Source organism: Sus scrofa, chromosome 8 (assembly GCF_054392235.1).
Source record: "Sus scrofa isolate SSC_HxYL_T2T_F1_AM1 chromosome 8, Sscrofa_HxYL_maternal_Yorkshire_Landrace_v2.0, whole genome shotgun sequence".
Taxonomy (NCBI): Eukaryota; Metazoa; Chordata; class Mammalia; order Artiodactyla; family Suidae; genus Sus; species Sus scrofa.
This window is the reverse complement of record NC_139390.1, coordinates 73,948,987-73,969,456: the sequence shown is the minus strand read 5'-3', so window position 1 is coordinate 73,969,456 and position 20,470 is coordinate 73,948,987. Positions and strand designations below refer to the sequence as shown.

Below are 20,470 nucleotides of genomic sequence, written 5' to 3'. Positions count from 1 at the left end.
TTTTCTAGAGAGAATAATGCTAATAGCAGTAGGAAGTAAGAGATGCCAAATAAAAGGCAGAAAAAACACCCATAGTAATCTGGGAATATTTAAGTATAGGTGCTAGAAACTATCAATTTCAAAAGCTCCCTAAAGTAGCACCATTATAACTTAGTACAGAATTGCCAATGTTGATGATTATGAATTTCGGTCATCACAAAGGGTGAAGTGTATTAAATGACATCCTCTGCTTAAGAAGGCTTAGAGTTGTGCAACACATGACAGGTTTGCCAAATATCTGTGTAGACATACGTAAAAGTTTGGTACTTTAAGGGACTGAGTTATCTAGAAAGTTCATGTATATGGTAACAATTTCTCAGGGGTATAAGAAAAACACTTCCACAAATAAGTAACGTGGTCTAAAAATAATGGTGTATTTCCTATGATCAAACATTTAAATAGAGTACAAATCACTAGTATATAAAAAGAAGAAACTGAATTTGGCTGTTTCTTAAAGTGTCTAAAAAGATGTAGGTAGGGATGAAGCCAAGAAGCATCATAGAAGAGCCATCACTCTCCCAGAACCTTCATCATTCCATTCACTCAGTTCTGCAGAGTCTTAGGGAAAACAGCGCACATGACATATGCAAATGCTCGCTGCTTCCACACAGTCCTCCAGAGGCTCTCCCGACTGCTAACACACTGACATGCTCCAGGAATATTTATAAAACCAGTGAAAGTAACCTTCCGATTGGATTCCATTATGTAGGAGCTTTCCTCTTTAACGCGTTCCATTTCTTCTTGCAAGGTAATAATCCTGTTGTTTGCAACTGCAAGCTGTTGATGCAATTTTAAAAATAATCTTTTATTTTCTTTTATTAACACAGGATAAGAAAGCACATGATCTGCTAAGACATGACTTTCAGGCTCGGGTATTCTTAGAAGGAAAGAAAGCTATCGATAATCCCATAAAAATGTTCTTATAGGAAACTTGGGAGAAATATCTTCAAATATCTTTAAAGATAAAAATAAAAAGTATCTCCTATTGCTGCTTTTTGTGTGAACTTTTTTTGCAGTACCAAAATATTAACTTGTAACAATTATAATTGTTTACCTCAAGGGTTCTCATGGAAAACGTATAATTATGTTATAGTACCCGTTTCTAAAATGTTTTAAGAGGTCAATTCATGCCTTGGGACCTATCTTACAAACCCTCTGTAAAACCTTTTACATATACATTTCATTAATTAATTTTTTGTCTTTTTAGGGCCGCACCCGAGGCATATGAAGGTTCCCAGGCTAGTGGCTGAATCGGAGCTGTAGCCACTGGCCTGAACTATAGCCATGGCAACACTAGATCCGAGCCTCGTCTGCAACCTACATCACAACTCACAGCAATGCGGACCCTTAACCCAATGAGTGAGGCCAGGGATGGAACCCACATCCTCATGGATACTAATCGGGTTGGTTACTGCTGAACTCCCTGCTTCATTTTTCAGATTCCACTTTCCATACGTAGAAAACATACAGTATTTGTCTTTCTCTGTCTGACTTATTTCACTAAGGACCTCCAGGTCCTTCTATGCTGTTGTATTTATCTCACTGTCTACCACAGGATAGTTATAATTTTCAAAAGAGAAGATAAGGTCTTTGCTACCTGAAAAATTTTCTTTGTGGTTTTTCATAGAAACATCTAATGCTTTTGAAGAAAAAAAGTATGCAGGCGAGCCTTTGGTAAGTTAGGGAAAAATACATTAATCAGAAGTAAAACATGAGGTTATTTTTCTATTCTTATTTTAGGGACTTTACTGAGAGTTTTCAGATCCATATTCTAAACTGACCTTCAAGGTAACTATGAGGCAAGAGGGGAAGAACAAACACCCTAATTAACCAGGGAGGGAACGAGGCCTCTTAGAGGTCAAGTGACTTATTTGCTCAGAGCACATGACACATAAGCAGCATGACATGTAAGCAGGATTTACTGGTCTTCTGACAGCGTTCTTTAGGTTATCCACCCCAACTCCCCAAGGAGAAAATAAAACCTGCGAAGCTGGGGAGCTTGACAACCTCGCACACATGTAAATCAATGCCTAGCAGACATTAAATCTTTGTCTAGCTCTGGCACATAGGTGGTACCCAAAATATGTGTTGAATGAATAAATGATGAATATCATGCTATCTTGCTAAACATTAACTCTAGGCTAGTGCAGACAAAACATTCACACAAAGTAAAGCAAAATATTTGAGCAGTCCAGATTCTATGCCTACACAGTCCAGCTGGATAACTGAGAACCCTGAGATAAGCCAGCTGGCCATTCTAGGTCAAAACAAGGAGTCCTATGGTGGATATTATCAGAAGAGTCAAGTTCTTTCTTTCCAAGTCTCCAGAGAAATTATTTTCCACTAATACACATTACTAAATTCTATAAATCAGTCAAAGAACTTTCAAACCCTTACCTCCTCTGTCAATTTAGTGTTGGATTTTTCTAATGCATCCACTTTCGCCTGAAGGTTGTTTACAGTAGCACTATCAAGAGGGGAAGAAAAAATGATCTCTTTTGAGAAACAGACCATACCTTGTAATTTCTTTTAAAACATCCATCATACTTATCATTCATTGTTCACTGTCCACAATTTTTTTTTTTTTCATTTTTTTTGGGCCATGCCTCCAGCATGTGGAAGTTCCTGGGCCAGAGATGGAACCTGAGCCACAGCAGTGACACTGCCAAGGCCTTCACTGAGAGGCCACCAGGGAACTCTGACTGTCTATAATTCTTTTTTTGTGTGTCTATAATTTTTTTTACACCACAACCACAGCAATGTGGGATCTGAGCCACGTCTGCCACCTACACCACAGTCCACAGCAATGCCGAATCCGTAACTCACTGAGCGAGGCCAGGGACTGAACCCACATCCTCAGGGATACTAGTTGGGTTCGTTACCACTGAGCCATGACGGGAACTCCCGCAGGTCTTGATGGGCTTGCAGGCTCTCAGACAGCTTACAAGAGGGTAAATTAACACTACTTATTCGATGTATGAGAAATGCAAGGGACCGAGATATGATTAATCTGAAGGTACTAAAGCGATGAGTGGTTGAGTCCTGAAATACGTGGCTGGATCTACTGAAGACCTCCAATTTCAACTATGTCACAAATTGAAGAATCCTTTTTTTTTTTTTTTTTCCTTTGGCTATCCCATGGCATATGGAATTCCCAGGCCAGGGATCAGATCCAACCTACACAGCACTGGGCCAAGGATTGAACCTATATCCTGGCGCCACAGAGACGTCACTGATCCTACTGCCCCATAACAAGAGGAAACTCCCCAAATCAAAGAGTTCTTAACTGAGTATATTTACATAATCACTACAGTTCTAATTACATTGAATTTTATACTGCCTTTCATTAAAGCTTAAATGCCACATAGCCAGTACCTAGCCCAGTGCCTGGCAAGCAGGAATTCTACATATACTTGTTGAGTATTATATGAATTTATCCTAACTGCTCATCAGTTTACCCTCCCCCCCCCACCAATAAGTAATAGTATTTATTCATTCTTTACTTCAGATGTCTGTTGAGTTCTTCTACATAGTTCTTCTGATCCAGAATTGCAGTAATCTGGCCATCTCTGAGGGGAAAAGATAAAAAATAGAAATAAAGTAAGCAACATTAGACATATCAAGACCCCTTCTTTTGCCCCTAATATTTTCATACAACACAGAAAGGGAACTATACACACACTGACTCAGAATACAGACCTGATGTATAACTGCCTTGACATCTCAACAAGAAAGACTGGGAAGTTTAAACTGAAACCTCCCTACATATTAATAAAGCCCCTATTACAGCTTATGCATCTTAATAACATATGTTGCAGGTGTGCTATGCAATCTATTAGAGGCATTTAAATAATTAAAGTTTTCTTCTCACAGCTGATAGATTTTTTTCAGCACTGCTAGCATATTTATGATAACAGTTTTCCATTTGTCACAGGAATGGAATTAAGCTTACTCAGGTTTAATAATAATTGTTCTTAAAGGCTATATATTTGCCTTTAAATGCTATTTGAATTTCAAAATGAATGGTACAAAAGGTTTTCAAAAGATCAAGTGTTTATTATTACATGAGAAAATTAAGTGTGTAAAAGGAGATTCACTTCTGGAACCCACTAATCTAGAACAAGCAAAAGTTACAAAGAGATTTTTTCAACAAACCAAGGCCACATACATCTACTACTACTTGAAGAACAAATACTACGTAATCTTAGCTCAGTGCACAAGGTTAAAAATTTCAGACTAAGTAAGCTTTCAACTGCTAAATTCATAAAGCATGGAATGTGAGCTTCTGATCTCTAATCTCCAAGTACCATATGAATTTTCTTTTTTTCAGCTATACCCATGGCATGTGGAAGTTCCTGGGCCAGGGACTGACCCCAAGCTGCTGCAGTGACAATGCAGGATCCTTAACCTGCTGTGCCACAAGGGAACCCCTGAATATTTTTACAACTGTGAATTTTGAAATAATTTTAGGTTTACAGAAGTTGTAAAAGTAGTGCCAAATTCCCATATATTATTCATTCAGCTCCCTCCAACTTTAACATTTTATATAACCCATGATGCACATGTAATAGTGCAAAATTAAACAAACTGAGAGTGCAATCCTCAATCCTTCTGGCCAAGAAGATCATGTTTTCAAACACTAAGAGATGGAGCACTGGGTTCCTTTTAATTTTTTTTTTTTTGGTCTTTTTGCTATCTCTTGGGCCGCTCCCGTGGCATATGGCTAGGGGTCCAATCGGAGCTGTAGCCACCAGCCTACACCAGAGCCACAGCAACGCGGGATCCGAGCTGCATCTGCAACCTACACCACAGCTCACGGCAACGCCGGATCGTTAACCCAATGAGCAAGGGCAGGGACCGAACCTACAACCTCATGGTTTCTAGTCGGATTCGTTAACCACTGTGCCATGACGGGAACTCCTGGGTTCCTTTTATAAAAATTTTTTTATTTTGCTTGTTGCTGAATCACATAGCAGGAAAATCCATTTAACTAAAAGAACTGTGATTAGCAGGCTTTTTATTGTTTTAATCTAACAATAATTAGTTTTTTTTAATGGCTGTGCTTGTGGCATATGGAAGTTCCTGGGCCAGGGATTGAATCTAAGCTTCAGCTGTGACCTACACTGCAGCTGTGACCACACCAGATCCTTAACCCACCACACATTGGGCTGGATATCAAACCCACACATCCACAGTGACCAGAGCCAACTGCAATCAGATTCTTTTTCTTTTTTCTTTTTTGCTTTTTAGGGCCACCCCTCAGCATATGGAAGTTCCCAGGCTAGGGGCAAGGTCAGATCCCTCACCCACTAAGCGAGGCCAGGGATCAAACCTGAATCCTTATGGATACTAGCTGGATTTGTTTCTGCTGAGCCACAATGGGAACTCCTGCAGTAGGATTCTTAGACCACTGTGCCACAGTGGGAACTCCAATAGTTAGATATTTTTGACAAGATTCTGTTAAAGCTGTATCATCAGAAATTCTTTTAGCACATCTATTAAAGCAGTCCTATTATAAACTTTAAATACTATCAAAGAACATTAAAGAAAGAAGAAAACTAATTTTCTTTGTACATACCCTTCACTACCTTTACTGCTGTTTCCATCTTTGAGATACATTGAAAAATCTATAACTCCAACCTACAGAGAGAATTTTCAGAATTTAGCATGAAATTAGATACTTTCCCCAAGGCACACATAATATAATGTCTCTTTCTAGGCAACTCTAAATAGTATTAGAGTCATGACAATTACTAGAAATTTTTAATACAGACTGAATGTTTGATTATAATAAAAAATTAACAAGGGTAGTAAGTAAAGAACCAAGATCAAGTTAGTAAGATCACAACTAAGAAAGTCAACAGACTACTTCATACAACTTTAAGGCTTAACACTTGTTTCTCTTTTGCTTATTTCAAGTATTCTGCTACTGAACCCATGTGTGTGTGGGTGTGAGTATATATATATTTTTCACCGCACTTGTGGCATGTGCAAGTTTGTGGGTCAGAGATTGTACCCGTGGTGCAGTTACAACCTGCGCCACAGCTGCAGCAATGCACTGCGCCATAAGGGAACTGAACTCACTGTCTACGTATTTTAGCTTCTACAAATACATATAGATAGATACATTTTCTAGCCTGTATAAAATATGTTTAATGGGAATCATAGTTAAGACAGATATTTGAAAAAACATTCATTATGCATAAATAAAACAGGTTGGAAGGTTAAACAAATTTTTTAATATTCATACTAAAACTAAAGAAAATCCAATTTATGGCTCATAGAATTTTCCCCAATTTGGTTGGCATAATCCGAGCCAACAGAACTCAGAATGACACATCAGGTAACCCAGTATCTTTCTCATACCTGAGAGTCCAAATCTTCTCCTTTCATACAGAAATTGGCATCGATGACATTGAGACCCACCAACAGACCAGCAATTATGGCTCCTTCTTCTTCCATCATGAGGGCATTGGGTTCATAGAATTCACTGTAAGAGAAATTTAGGGAATGTTTATGGTACTAAAACCTCAAGAACCCAATGATGTAGTCATGAGACAAGGGGAAAAGTGTGTGCCTCCTGGGTGAATATTGTGATCTGTGAGAACAGCAAAAAAGCAAAAACATGGCTGCGTAACAAGCATGTGAAACAGACTGAAGGTGATTTAAAATGTTTAAGAGATCTTTAATTGCTCAATACAGTTAGTTTCATTACAAAAAAAGTAAGCGAACACACATACACACACACAAAATCCTGTAATTCTACCCACCAATGACCTGTTAAGATCTTGATATAGGAATTTTCAGATCACTTATGAAGACATACATATTTTTGAGGGATACTAAAAAGACATTATATCATTAAAATTATCTCGAATTAATTTTTTTGGCTTAATAACACTGTGGCTACATTTTTATTTCAATAGATGGTTTTCAGCACCCTCATTTATACTGGTTTTATAACATCCCACTGTATGATGGTGGCATAAACACATTTGGCCAAAAATGTCCTTTTCTTTATCCGCGCCCCCTCTCATGAACAGTTAGGCTATTTTTAGCTTTTTACCCTAACGAATCCTACGGCCAGGCATAATAGCCTTGAAATGATAGAAATAAAAAAGCAAAAGAGAAAGTACATTCAGAATAATTCTGACTGGGTAAAATTCTAAAAAACCCAGATGATTAAATACTGCTTCATGATGCACCTAAATTATCAATATACAGAGACCAAGTGGCTTGAAATATTCATTTTCAACCACTTTGACATCTTAACTGAAGCATCACTATAATTACTTGTTTTCAACAAGGTCACTCAGGATTGCTCAGAGTCAACCTCAATTATTGGTAACAATGCAATTCACCGATAAGAGCTTTCTCTTTTTTGATTCTCTATGAAACACATTAACAAATGGTTAAATAGTTCAAAAACAGCACATGAATGATCTGTAAATTATCATCTCACTGTAACTGCCCACATGTTATTTTTGTTCTTTGATCACCTGTGAAGGAAACGGAATATAATTAGAATGAACAAGGTTCTCTCAAAGCCAGACAGTACACAGTTTTTTGTGTTTGGCTTCCTTTGTACAATACCTTAATTCTGAGACACATATTGTAGTGGACTGTATGCAATGGTAGTTCATTGTATATTCATATTGTATTGGATTGTATGCAATGATAGTTCATTGTATATTCATATTGTATTGGATTGTATGCAATGGCAGTTCATTCGTCTCACTCCTGGACAGTATTCCATGGTAGGAATACACCACAATGGATCCATTCAATTTGCTGTTTCAGTTACACAGGCTACAGTGCTTTTCTTTTTTTTCCTCCCTTTTTGTCTTTTTTTTTAGGGCTGCACCTGCGGCATATGTAAGGTCCCAGGCTAGGGGTCGAATTGGAACTGCAGCTGCTGGTCTACACCACAGCCACAGGAACACAGGATCCAAATGGCATCTGTGACCTATACCACAGCTCATGGCAACACCAGATCCTTAACCCATTGAGTGAGGCCAGGGATCGAACCCGAGTCTTCATGGATACTAGTCAGATCTGTTTCCACTGAGCCACGACGGGAAGTTCTACAGTGCTTTTCCAAACACTACCACACATGGTTTTTGGTACATATACTTATGTATTTCTGTTAGACATACCTAGGTGGTGAAATTGCTGGGTCAAAGCAAGTGAAAATATGTATAAACAAGTGTTCTGTAAAGTGTCTATCAACAGATGAATGAATAAAGAAGACATGGTATGTATGTGTGTGCACATGCGCGTGTGCACACACATACATACACAATGGAACACTGCTCAGCCATTGAAAAGAATGATATTTTGCAATTTGTAACAGCATGGATGGACTTGGAGGGTATTATGCTAAGTGAAATTACTCAAAGACAAATACTGTATGATATCATATACCTGTAGAATCTAAAATACAGAACAGTGAGCGTAACAAAAAAGCAGACTCTGTGTACACAGAGAACAAACTAGCAGTTACAGTAGGGAGGCACAAGATAGGGGTAGAGGAATGAGAGGTATAAACTATTATATATAAAATAAGCTATAAGGATATACTATACAGCCTAGGGAATATAGTCAATATTTTACAAGAACTATAAATGGGAGTATAACCCTTAAAATTTTGAATCACTACATTGTACACCTGTAACTTATATAATATTGTACATCAACTTCAATTGAAAAAAAAAAAAAAAGCAGTGTTCTGTCTAGTTCACAAGAATGAACCCAGTCATTCTGGTGCTCTGCTGGACAAAGGGCTAATTCTTCAGACCTCAATTTGACTCATATATATATATATATATTTTTTTTGCCTTTTCTAGGGCAACTCCCTCAGCATATGCAGGTTCCCAGGCTAGGGGTCTAATTGGAACTGCAGCTGCCAGCCTAAGCCAGAGCCACAGCAATGCGGGCTCCAAGCCGTATCTGTGACCTACACCACAGCTCACGGCAATGCGGGATCCTTAACCCACTGAGCAAGGCCAGGGATTGAACCTGCAACCTGATGGTTCCTCGTCGGATTCGTTAACCACTGAGCCACGACAGGAACTCCTGAGTCATATAATTTTGATCAGAGACACTCCCCTGTATCTATCTACAGCTTGAACATTAGGTCCTACACCACTTTAAGGCTTTACCCTTGGAAAGTTGAGCTTTCCCTTTGTAGAAATAAATAAGCTCTCCCGAATAGTTCCTGTTTCTCTTTCTCCTGATTGATCTGATTTTCTTAGGAAAGATAACAGCAATCAGCAGCATACATAGCTGTGGCAACATTAAAACAAAGCTCCATCTTAGGATCTGCAGTGCCAATTCTTGTAAAAGCTAGGTGCTTGAAAAAAATCCAGCCCTGTCTTTAAATCCTCTCTGACTTGTTTTTCTTACATTATTACTCAGAGGCAATCTAATATATTTGAATTTCTTTTGGTAAATATAATGACCTATAAGGTATACACAGAAAAGTACACAAATCATACAATGTAACTGGATGCATTTTCATAAAGAGAATATACTTGCGTAACCAGCACCATATTAAAAAACTGTATTAGCGGAAACTCCAAAGCCACTTTGTGTCCCCTGCTACTCCCTGCTTACTCCCCCTGCCTTGACTATGCCAGCCCTTCCCGACTTCTATCATGAAACACGAGTTGTATATGTTTCTGAACTTTATATAAATGGACTAATAATATGCCTGTATCTTTCCTGTCTGGTTTTGTTTGCACAACATTATACTTGTGAGAGTAAACCATATGGCTGTGTGTAGGTGCTCAATGGTATTTCATGGTATGAATATACAATAATTTATTCATCCTACTGTGAAGAGACACTTAGGGTCTATTACAAACATATGGGGCTATTATAAACATTGTAGTAGCTATGGACCTTCTTGTTCACATCTTCTGCTAAACATAACTTTGCATTTTAAAAAAACTGAAGTTTAGTTTATTTACAATATTGTGGTAGTTTTAGGTATACAGCAAAGTGATTTAATAACTATGCTTTTTTTTAGATATAACTAGAAGTGGGACCATCGGTCATAAGGTATGCTTATGATCAGCTTTAATAGAGAGTGACAATCAGTCTTCATACATTTCCTAAGTTTCTCTCATCAGCAGGACATTAACGTTACTTTACATCCTCACCGACACCTGGCATCACCTGTCTTTTTCCTTTTTGCCTTTCTGGGGGTTGGTGAGGTAAACACACTAATTTTAATTTGTATTTATAAGATGGCTAGTGAAGTTAGGTATTTTTTTAAATATGTTTCTGGCCATTTTGATTTCTTCTTTCATGAAATGCCTGTTCAAGTTCATGCCCTATATTTCAATTTAATGTTACGTGTCAACTTTCTGTCTTATTGAGCCTGGGTACATGCTAAGGTCAAAAGCCTTTCCTGTTTTCTGGAGGTGTTAAATTTTGGCCTTCCCTGCAAAGGACCATATATATGCCACAGAGACAGATAGCGTGAATACACATTTTACATATATATATACATATATGTATATACATATATACACACACACACACACACATATATATGTATATACATATATGTATATATAACCCTCCCCCCTTTTTTTTGGCTGCCTTGTCACATATGGCGTTCCCAGGCCAGGGATCAGATCTGAGATGGAGTTGCGACCTATGCTTGCTGCAGCTGAGGCAGTGCTTGATCCTTTTTTTTTTTTTTTTTTTTTTGTCTTTTTGCCTCTTCTAGGGCCACTTCCGCGGTATATGGAGGTTCCCAGGCTAGGGGTCTAATCAGAGCTGTAGCCACTGGCCTACGCCAGAGCCACAGCTACGTGGGATCCAAGCCGCATCTGCAACCTACACAGCTCACGACAACGCCAGATCCTTAACCCACTGAGCGAGAGGCCAGGAATCGAACCCGCAACCTCATGGTTCCTAGTTGGATTGGTTAACCACTGCGCACAATGGGAACTCCTGTGCTTGATCCTTTAACTCACTGTACCAGGCTGAGGATCAAACCTGTGTCCTGGTACTGCAGAGACACCACCAATCCCGTTGCACCACAGCAGATCTCCTATTCTTGAGTATGTATGTGTGAGATGTGGGAGAAGGTATTAGTTGAATTATGTGAAAGTGTCATCAATCAACTGTTTCTGATCTACAAAAACAGCAAATATATCTGATTCGACCTCATATGATGAAGAACATAGCAGGAAAAAAACAAAGTTCAACACGAAGATCATCATACCTGAGAAGTTCCTTTTTATTGATCAAAGCTTTCATATATTCTGAAAGTTTCTTTTGCATTAAGGCCAAACGAAGCCAGGCTCTTCCTCTGCCTACCGGTGTCCTACAAAAACACAGAAAGCAAACAACTAAAAGCAGCAGAGACAGGAGCCATAGAGGGACAGGTTCATGGACTTTTGCTGAGGGTTCCCTAGAATAACAGGCACAACAGGTGCTGTCCACAGCCTCTCTCCCCACAGCCTGTGTGAGGGATCCAGTATGGGCTGGTGGGAGCTGGAGTGTTTGGGACAAATGCTCTGTGAGGAATTTATTACTGAATGAGATGACGATGTGAAGACAGGACCTCTGGGAGGCCAAACTGCAAATGTTTCATCAGATTAGTTTTGGTAAATCCTTATAAATTTAGTGTGGATCATGTTTAAGTACCCACATAACAATAGTGAGGATACAGGCCGCTCAGACCTCTACTTGATTAAAACTAGACCAATCTAATTTGGAAGGTGATTATTCTTCTTTCTCAAGTTCCAAGGCAGGTTCCCAGCATCAGTTCCTGAGGTTCACTTGACAACTGTTTAAAATCCATCACACACATTGTTTGTCTTAAATCAAGTCCAACAAGCCACCCAGCTAGATCTAGTTTCTTGAGACTCAACTAGCTGATATTCACAAGCGCTAAAACAAATAAGAACATATTTGGTATTGTAACAAGAAGACAACCTCTCTTAGATTTTTTTTTTGCTTTTTTAGGGCCGTGCCTGCGGCATATGGAGGTTCTCAAGCCAGGGGTCGAATCGGAGCTACAGCTGCCGGCCTGCGTCACAGCCACATGGGACCTGAGCCGCCTCTGTGACCTACACCACAGCTACGGCAATGCCGGATCCTTAACCCACTGAGCAAGGCCAGGGATTGAACCTGCAACCTCATGGTTCCTAGTCGGATTTGTTTCTGCTGGGCCATGATGGGAACCCCCAAGCTCTCTTAGATTAACAATCATTATCCTTCATACTTCTCAATGTTATACATTACTTCTACTGCAACCCGCCCATTTATAACAACATTATACATTTTGGATTGTTATGAAATAAATTATTATGGTCATCATTGACTTCAGTTTCACTGCTAAAGGAAGCAGCTAAGAAGAATGTTTTCCCTGGCAAACAGAATTCGTCCTTAAACTTACTTAAGTCCTGGAAGATCTTTAACACTTGCTGTTATCTCTGCAGCTTCTGGAACAAGCTTTTCTACCAGTTCAAGAGGTCCCCAGAAGGATTTATTTTGTCCAAGAAAAGTTTTCTTAGCTAAGGCGATAAAAACAAAGCAATATTTTAATATTTTTTACAACATAAACACACCGTCAAAACACATACAAACACACACCCTCTTCCATCTATACAGTGTGCTTTTCAGGGAATCAATCCCAGATCATCAGACAGTTCCAAAATTATTCATGCTTTCAGAACAGATAAGGCTTCATAAAAATCAAAAATTCCCTACCTCCCAAGATTCAGTCCTTCCTCTTTCAGGAAGAATTTATGGACTAGCTGTATAATACAATAAAGTATTTTAACAATATCGTGCTTAAAGCCATGCCGTATTAGTGGAGAAAACAGTCCGGTGGAAAAGAAGACGTGATCCAGGAGCAGGCTATCAAAGACTGGGGAGGGAGCAGGAAAAGAAGCAAAGGTGAAAAGACCAGTCCTGCCTAGAAAGCTGATGGTTAAGTGGGAAGAGCAAGGAAGCAGAGTCAGGAGACATGAGTCCAGCAATTACTCTGTCCCCGCTTACTGTGTGATCCTTGGCATGCCACGCCCCATTGAAGATCTATTTCGGAGTTCCCCTCATGGCCCCAGCAGAAACAAATCCGACTAGGAGCCATGAGGTTTCGGGCTCGATCCCTGGCCTCGCTTGGTGGGTTAAGGATCCGGCATTGCTGTGAGCTGTGGTGTAGGTCGAAGACGTGGCTTGGATCCTGCATTGCTGTGGCTCTGGCGTAGGCCGGTGGCTACGGCTCCAACTAGACCCCTAGCCTGGGAACCTCCATATGCCAAGGGTGCTGCCCTAAAAAGCCAAATAAATAAATAAATATAATTTAATAAAAAAATTAAAATTAAACAAAAGATCTATTTCTACTTGGGAAACACAACTGCCATGCTGGACTGGATGCTTGTAACAGCGCTTCCAGCTCTGTGCTTTTCAGGCCCTTATGTCCTTTAAGTCAATATAGCCCTGCACCCATATAGACTGCATCCCAATGGATTAATATTATCATTCCAAGCCTCTCAGTCTTTTGCTCCACCAGGAATGTTTCTCTTGAGTTTCCACAGCTAGGAAACAGGTGAACGCACATTTGCATTTTGAGCCCAAGGCCTACCTTTCAAGCCGTGTTTCAGGCAGTGCTCCATCACCACAAAGAACTGCTGAAGAGGGGCGTAGTCAGAGTCCAGTGTTCTCCCCAGGTTCAGAGCAGATTCAATCAAGCCTTTGATACTCAGCTTGGCCATGTTCATGAGGTTCATGCGTTCGTTAGCCATGAGATAATTAGGATCTGCAGTCGAAGGGGGAAAGGATGAAGCCTGATTACTGGAAATGTCGCATTTAAAAATTCAGTATAGGAGTTCCTGATGTGGCTCAACAGTAGCGAATCCAACTAGTATCCTTGAGGATGAGGGTTCGATCCCTGGCCTCACTCAGTGGGGAAAGGACCTGGTGTTGCCATGAGCTGTGGTGTAGGTCACAGGTGTGGATGGGATCTGGTGTTGCTGTGGCTGTGCTGTAGATCTGCAGCTGTGGCTCCAAGTCGACACCTAGCCTGGGAACTTCCATATGCTGTAGGTATGGCCCTAAAAAGCAAAAAATAAAAAAATGTTTTTAAAAGTTTGGTATAATTTCACTGGGTTGATATTTGCCTTGATGGCACAAAAGCAATGGTTGGGTAAGACTGTTGGTGTCTTGGCAAGAATCAAGGTGGTGGCACCCAAGTATACTATTAGTTGTATTCTGCAGGTGCTCTGATGTTAAAAAGAAAAATGTTGGTTTCTTTTAGGAATATTCTTTTTTTTTTAAATTGCTTTTAATGTTTAATTGTAAAATTGAGCACTTATATACCAATATAACAGAAAATCCACTCAAAGGTATATGCTAAAAAGAATATTTGCAACATGTAAACAGGAGACAGGTAACATAAATTCATAGCATCATTGTTCCTCCCACGTAAAAATAAACTCCTGGAAACTTCAAATGATCTTAGGAATATTCTTGGTAAAATAGTAAAAAATACATTTTTTAATCAAATTTTGAGCCTTGAGTAGAGTCTTTGAATATTCTCAGCATTGACACTGCCCCCTCCCCCCTAACCTGGGCCTGTCACAGCTCAAGACAGCACAGCCTTCACAATGGTCTGCTGCCACCCTGCCACAACCCGCTCATCATCTATAGCCTGTGAAGTGCTCTAAAAAATAAAGCCAACATGGAAAAAAAGGACAAAGTGCTTCAACTTCATTCCAAATTCGCTAGCTGCATTATTACTGTTTATACTAGTTAACATCATTATTTAAACTAAGCATTATTAAGTGAACTTACAATAACATTATTTGTATAATGCAGTATTGGAACTTAATCAGGAGTTTCCTCAGTGGCGCAGCAGGTTAAGGATCCAACATTGTGTCTATGGCGGTGTGGGTTCAATTCCGCCCCCACCAGTGCAGTGGGTTAAGGATCCAGCGTTGCCACAGCTGTGGCTCAGATTCCATCCTTGGGCTGGGAACTTTCATATGACACGGGTGTGGCCATAAAAAAAATTAATCAACTTCTAAATTTTTAAAGACTTAACAGAGCATGTGGTTCTCATCAGCCAAATAAACTGAGGAAAGGGACTAACTACCACATTTTATCTGACAAAATTCAGAACAATGTAGGCACTCACTACGTTTTTTTTTTTTTTTTTTTTTTTTTTTTTTTTTTTTTTTGCTTTTTAGGGCTGCACCTGTAGCATAGGGAGGTTCCCAGGTTGGGGACTGAATTGTAGCTACAGCTGCCAGCCCACACCACAACCACAGCAATGCGCGATCCAATCCATGTCTGCGAACTATACCACAGCTCATGGCAACGCCAGGTCCTTAACCCACTAAGTGAGGCCAGGGATCGAACCTGCAATCCCTTGGTTCCTAGTCAGATTTGTTTCTGCTGCACCATGACGGGAACTCCTAGGTACTCGCTACCTTGGTTTACTGGGGTGTGTCCTGTTTGGTAGTGTGGGTTCTTACAATTATGATCTCAATCTCTCCTTACTGCATGCTGTGAGACAGTGATACCATGAGTACCAACTTAAAAGAGAAGGAAAATCAGGCTTAGAGAATGAAGGAGCTGACCACAGGCACAGCCAGAACTACCAGACAGAGCCAGCGTCCACACTGTCTGACTCCAAACCCTGGCTCCCAACCATTATCATCCACTACCACGTGCATCAGTGACTCCAAATAACACTCACCCTTCCCTCCTGCTGACCATTCTTTTACACGATTATCTGATTTAATTTCTGCAACTCTGTCATTTAAGTGTGGCCCCTTTTCAGGTGGTAAAGCTGACCCATGATGACTGAGAGATCCAAGGGCACAGAGTTCCTAGCGGTACAATGTGGACCTGGGTGCAACACGAAAATGATCGTGGGAACATGAGCATCCTCCCAAGTGTTAAAATTTCTATACAAATTGAAAAAGGCCTAGAGATCTGTGAAGTATTTTCTCTCTCTCTTTTTTTGGTCTTTTTAGGGCTGCACCCACGGCATATGGAGGCTCCCAGGCTAGACGTCAAATTGGAGCTGTAGCCACTGGCCCACACCATAGCCACAGCAACATGGGATCCTTTAATCCACTGAGCGAGCCCAGGGATCAACCAGCATCCTCATGGATACTAGCTGGGTTCTTAACCTGCTGAGCCACAACAGGAGCTCCTGAAATATTTTATCATTTTAGGAGGACTAAAAATAGTACTAATAAAAGCCATGCTCCCGTAATAGAAACAAGCTATAGCACAAAACAGATTATTTTATTTAGATTGTCCCAAGTGATCTTCTTCACACAATGTTCTCATTTATGTCTGCTTTCACAGTTAAATGAGCAGAATCAAATGGCCAAATTCTAAGCTAATCTTCTTCTCCATTAAGTTTAAGGACTTGTAGGTTTACAGTACCAGCTTTACAAATCTTGGTTTGTTGTAGTTTTCTCTAAGGTAATATTTTTAGAGGATACTTTATTAAGAAAGTCAGAATTGGTATATGTTGCCACTAATTCTTTCTTGCATACCAACAAGGGTTTTAGGGCCATGGCCTCAAATCTGGCTCTCTTTGTTCACTGTAGGTCAATTTGTTAAGAATGGAATAAACTCACAGGGGACAGTAAAATAATAATAAAAAAAAACTACCCCCTGACAAACAGCTGTGAAGAACAACTATCAGATATTGATTTCCAACAGTATTATGAGCACTTACGTGCACAGTATAGTTTCTGACCTTCCAAAATCACTGGGAAAAAGGAACAGGGCAGGAGTGAGTGGGCACAAGTATCTGTGGAGAGCAACTGGATTCCCCATTTAATGCAAGAACATGTGTTTGGAGTTGGACAGATGGCAGAGTCCACAAGGTACGTTCCCTCTGCCTCAAGTCTGCAGACCACTAATTCAGAGTGAGAGTAACAAAATTCAATGATGCTGCGCGTCAAAGTACATAATCTAATACTAAGCTGGTGAGAACCAATCAGGGAGAGCTGGATTTGGAGTGTGAACAAAACACCACACTCTGTGACAAGTTTCCAGAAACACTGATCCCAGCCCTTCTACATGGCCTCGTCTCATTCTTGTAGCCAGCAGCAGAATGCTGACATCTGGCTAGAGTCTGGGGTGCATAAACTACAGACAGATGAACTAGTGCCCAGGGAAATTAAATTCCTAATACCCTGGACCCCATTAGTACTTGGAGGGCCTGTTCTGTGAATCAACTGCAACCCAGGCCTCCACCCACTAGATGTCAGTAGCACCCTTCAGTCACCACAACCCTAACTACCTCCAGATCCTACCCAAGTCCCCTCAAAGGCAACTCCTAACTGTGGGGAACTACTCCTCTAACAAGTGAAAGAAAGTCAAACAGAAATCAGGGCAACTTGACAAACAGACATAAGAGCTCAAAAGAATTTACTGTTCATTATTGTTTAAACATGATTATTTAATGTCTATTTTTATCAATATTTTATGTTGAGTATTATATACATAAGGGTATGGTGATTACAAATAATTTTGTCTCCTGGTTATGGTTAGTACTAAATTAAATCACTGAAAATAATTAGTACCTAAAATTAATTTTTCCCCATTTTGAAATGTTGGCTACTAATAATGAAGACTAAATCATGAGCTTGATTTGTTACAGAATAAGAAATTCTCTCTTCAGTCAATTTGTTATTGTCATGAATGGTACTAAAGTATAAAATGATTTTATGAAATTAATATATGCCATTAAAAAGGACCTCAATGACCAGAGGGAGCATGGAGGGACCTCTGAGGGACAGGTGAAATTCTGCTTTTTATATGGTAGTGTTAGTTTTGTGAAACTGGTGAGTATGTGAAAATTCATTGAGCTGAATACTTATGTGATCTTTTCTGACTCTCTCTCTCTCTCTTTTTTTTTTTTTTTGTCTTTCTGGCTTTTCTAGAGCCGCACCCAAGGCATACGGAGGTTCCCAGGCTAGGGGTCGAATCAGAGCTGTAGCTGCCGGCCTACGCCAGAGCCACAGCAACACCAGATCCAAGCTGCGTCTGTGACCTACACCACAGCTCACAGCAACACCAGATCCTTAATCTGCTGAGCGAGGCCAGGGATGGAGCCTGCGACCTCATGTTCCTACGGATTTGTTAACCGCTGAGCCATGATGGGAACTCCTCTTTCTCTAAATTTTATAATCTTAACCGCAAAAACGGAAAAGTTTTGTTTTCTTATATAGATCAGAAAATGATTTTAAAATGCATGATTTTCACGATGTTGTTAGTTATACTTTTTCTATGAGAAAGAATAAACAACATTTCAATTTTTCACAATACTAACATTTAACACCATTTTTCCAAAACTGAACTATTTTTCATTCATTCATTTTCTCCCAATAAATACTGAACATCTACTGGGTATTAGACACTGTATTTAATGCTGGGACCCCAGAGATAAAAGACTTAGTCCCTGATATCAAAGTGCTTAATATTTATCAAATGTGGGTAATACAGATATCTGAAGGAAAAAATAGGGTGTAAACAGAGAATGCTTGAAATTTTAGGATAAACATTATCATCTTTTACAAAGATTAATTTTATTCCAGGACAAATAAATTAAAATGTCTTTATGTTAAACTATATATACCAGTCTATGGAATCGAATATAAATTTTATACATCTTTAAGGCTAAGATTATAGATGTGATATTTAATGTAGGATTTCAGGCAAACTGTGAGTCTAATACAATTTCCTCTGTCACTGGATGTATCCAGTGGAAAAGTTTAAGAAATATCCATTACCCATAGCTATTACTTAGCATTGTACCAATGGTGGCAGACCAATACAATCAGAGAAGATAAAAAAAAAAAAATTGGAAAAAAAATTAAAAAAAAATTACAATGAGATCCTGCGGTGTAGCATTGAGAACTATGTCTAGATACTTACATCACAACACAACAATGGGAGGAAAAAGTATGTATACATGTATGTGTAACTTGGTCCCCATGCTTTACAGTGGGAAAAAAATAAATTAAAAAGAAATTGGAGGAGTTCCCGTCATGGCGCAGTGGTTAATGAATCCGACTAGGAACCATGAGGTTGCGGGTTTGATACCTGCCCTTGCTCAGTGGGTTAACGATCTGGCTTTGCCATGAGCTGTGGTGTAGGTCACAGATGCGGCTCGGATCCCGCGTTTCTGTGGCTCTGGCGTAGGCTACAGCTCTGATTAGACCCCTAGCCTGGGAACCTCCATATGCCGCAGGAGCGGCCCAAGAAATAGCAAAAAGACAAAAAAAAAAAAAAAAAAAAAAAAAGTTAAAAAAAAAAAAGAAATTGGAGACATAAAGTGTAAAAGAGTGGATCATATATTACTGCTCTCATACAATCTAACTCTACACCCAGAAAATCAAACAAAATAAACAGAAATTTTTACAATATAAATAATTCATAGAGAGGGTACAGAATTAATATATAGATATCACTAGGTGCCACATATAGAGGATGAGACTTTTGAGTTCAATATGAAGGGACAAAGAGAAATAAGGCAAGGAAGGATTAGGAGGGAATAGGATGGAAGGACAGCTGGGGTGAAGGCAGAAATACGACGGAACATGGCATACTAAGGAAAATAAAACTGAAAAAATGCCGTAAGTTTATGATGCATATAAGTAAGAGTTGTGAGACGAGATAAAGGAAATAGGTAAGGGAGAGATTGTCAAGGACCTTGTTTATGGAATATGGATTTTACCTTAAAGTCAGCAAAGATTTTCATGAGATGTAATGCCATAGGTTTGAATGTTAGAGAAGCCATTCTAACAGCCTCGTGGAAGACGGATCAGAAGGGAATAAGAACTCAAAGCTGTAAACCAGTTATAATGGAAAAAATAAAAATCATTATAAATGAAACAAACGAACAAAAGAACTCAAAGTGGAGGAGCACGTAGGGGTCTACCGCAAAAGTTGAGGCGGGTCAATTCTAACAAGGGATGGAACTAGAGCAGTGGGTGCTGTGTGGAGAAGAGGGAGTTAGCTTTGAGAGACAGTCTAGTGGTAGAACGACAGGATTTCAGGACCTGATGGCCACTTGGATTGAGGGAAAAGGAGAAAGAATGGAGAGCAAATTTGATGTTTTAGTTTTGGTGATTATTTGACTGTCTCTAGATATGGATGGTGGTACAAGTCACTTTGGTGAGAAACACAGCAGGAGCAGCAGACAAGAGAAATCCTGGAGAAATGACTATAGTCTCAATAATAAATTACACTGGTTTTCAAATCAAAGTCCTTTTAAGAGCATATGGGTCTTCATTATACCTCTTCAAGGCTGCTACTTTCCATATGAGGAAATTTTACAGAGTCATGTGGCTCATTTAGTCAACAGTGATGACAAAAATGGACCCAAAGTCATAGAGCTAAGAATGACCATGAGTCACACTGCTCTGCAAACCAA

The 20,470-nt window shown here is 39.6% G+C and overlaps 1 protein-coding gene across 18 annotated transcripts in view; it reads right to left on the bottom strand.

The window, feature by feature from the left end:
* RUFY3 (RUN and FYVE domain containing 3) overlaps nucleotides 1–20,470 on the bottom strand; it is an 87,390-nt gene that overhangs the window by 18,111 nt on the left and 48,809 nt on the right. For all 18 annotated transcript variants that reach the window (XR_002346693.2, XR_001304041.3, XR_014812647.1 and 15 more), the window contains 8 exons: nucleotides 13,649–13,822; nucleotides 12,458–12,575; nucleotides 11,279–11,380; nucleotides 6,406–6,529; nucleotides 5,618–5,679; nucleotides 3,543–3,608; nucleotides 2,437–2,506; nucleotides 724–816 (listed from right to left, as the gene is read on the bottom strand). Coding sequence is in view for 11 of the 18 variants with exons in the window: in XM_013989313.3 (XP_013844767.2) it covers nucleotides 724–816; nucleotides 2,437–2,506; nucleotides 3,543–3,608; nucleotides 5,618–5,679; nucleotides 6,406–6,529; nucleotides 11,279–11,380; nucleotides 12,458–12,575; nucleotides 13,649–13,822 (809 nt within the window). In the remaining 7 variants the exon portion in view is untranslated. The remainder of the gene's footprint in view (nucleotides 1–723; nucleotides 817–2,436; nucleotides 2,507–3,542; nucleotides 3,609–5,617; nucleotides 5,680–6,405; nucleotides 6,530–11,278; nucleotides 11,381–12,457; nucleotides 12,576–13,648; nucleotides 13,823–20,470) is intronic.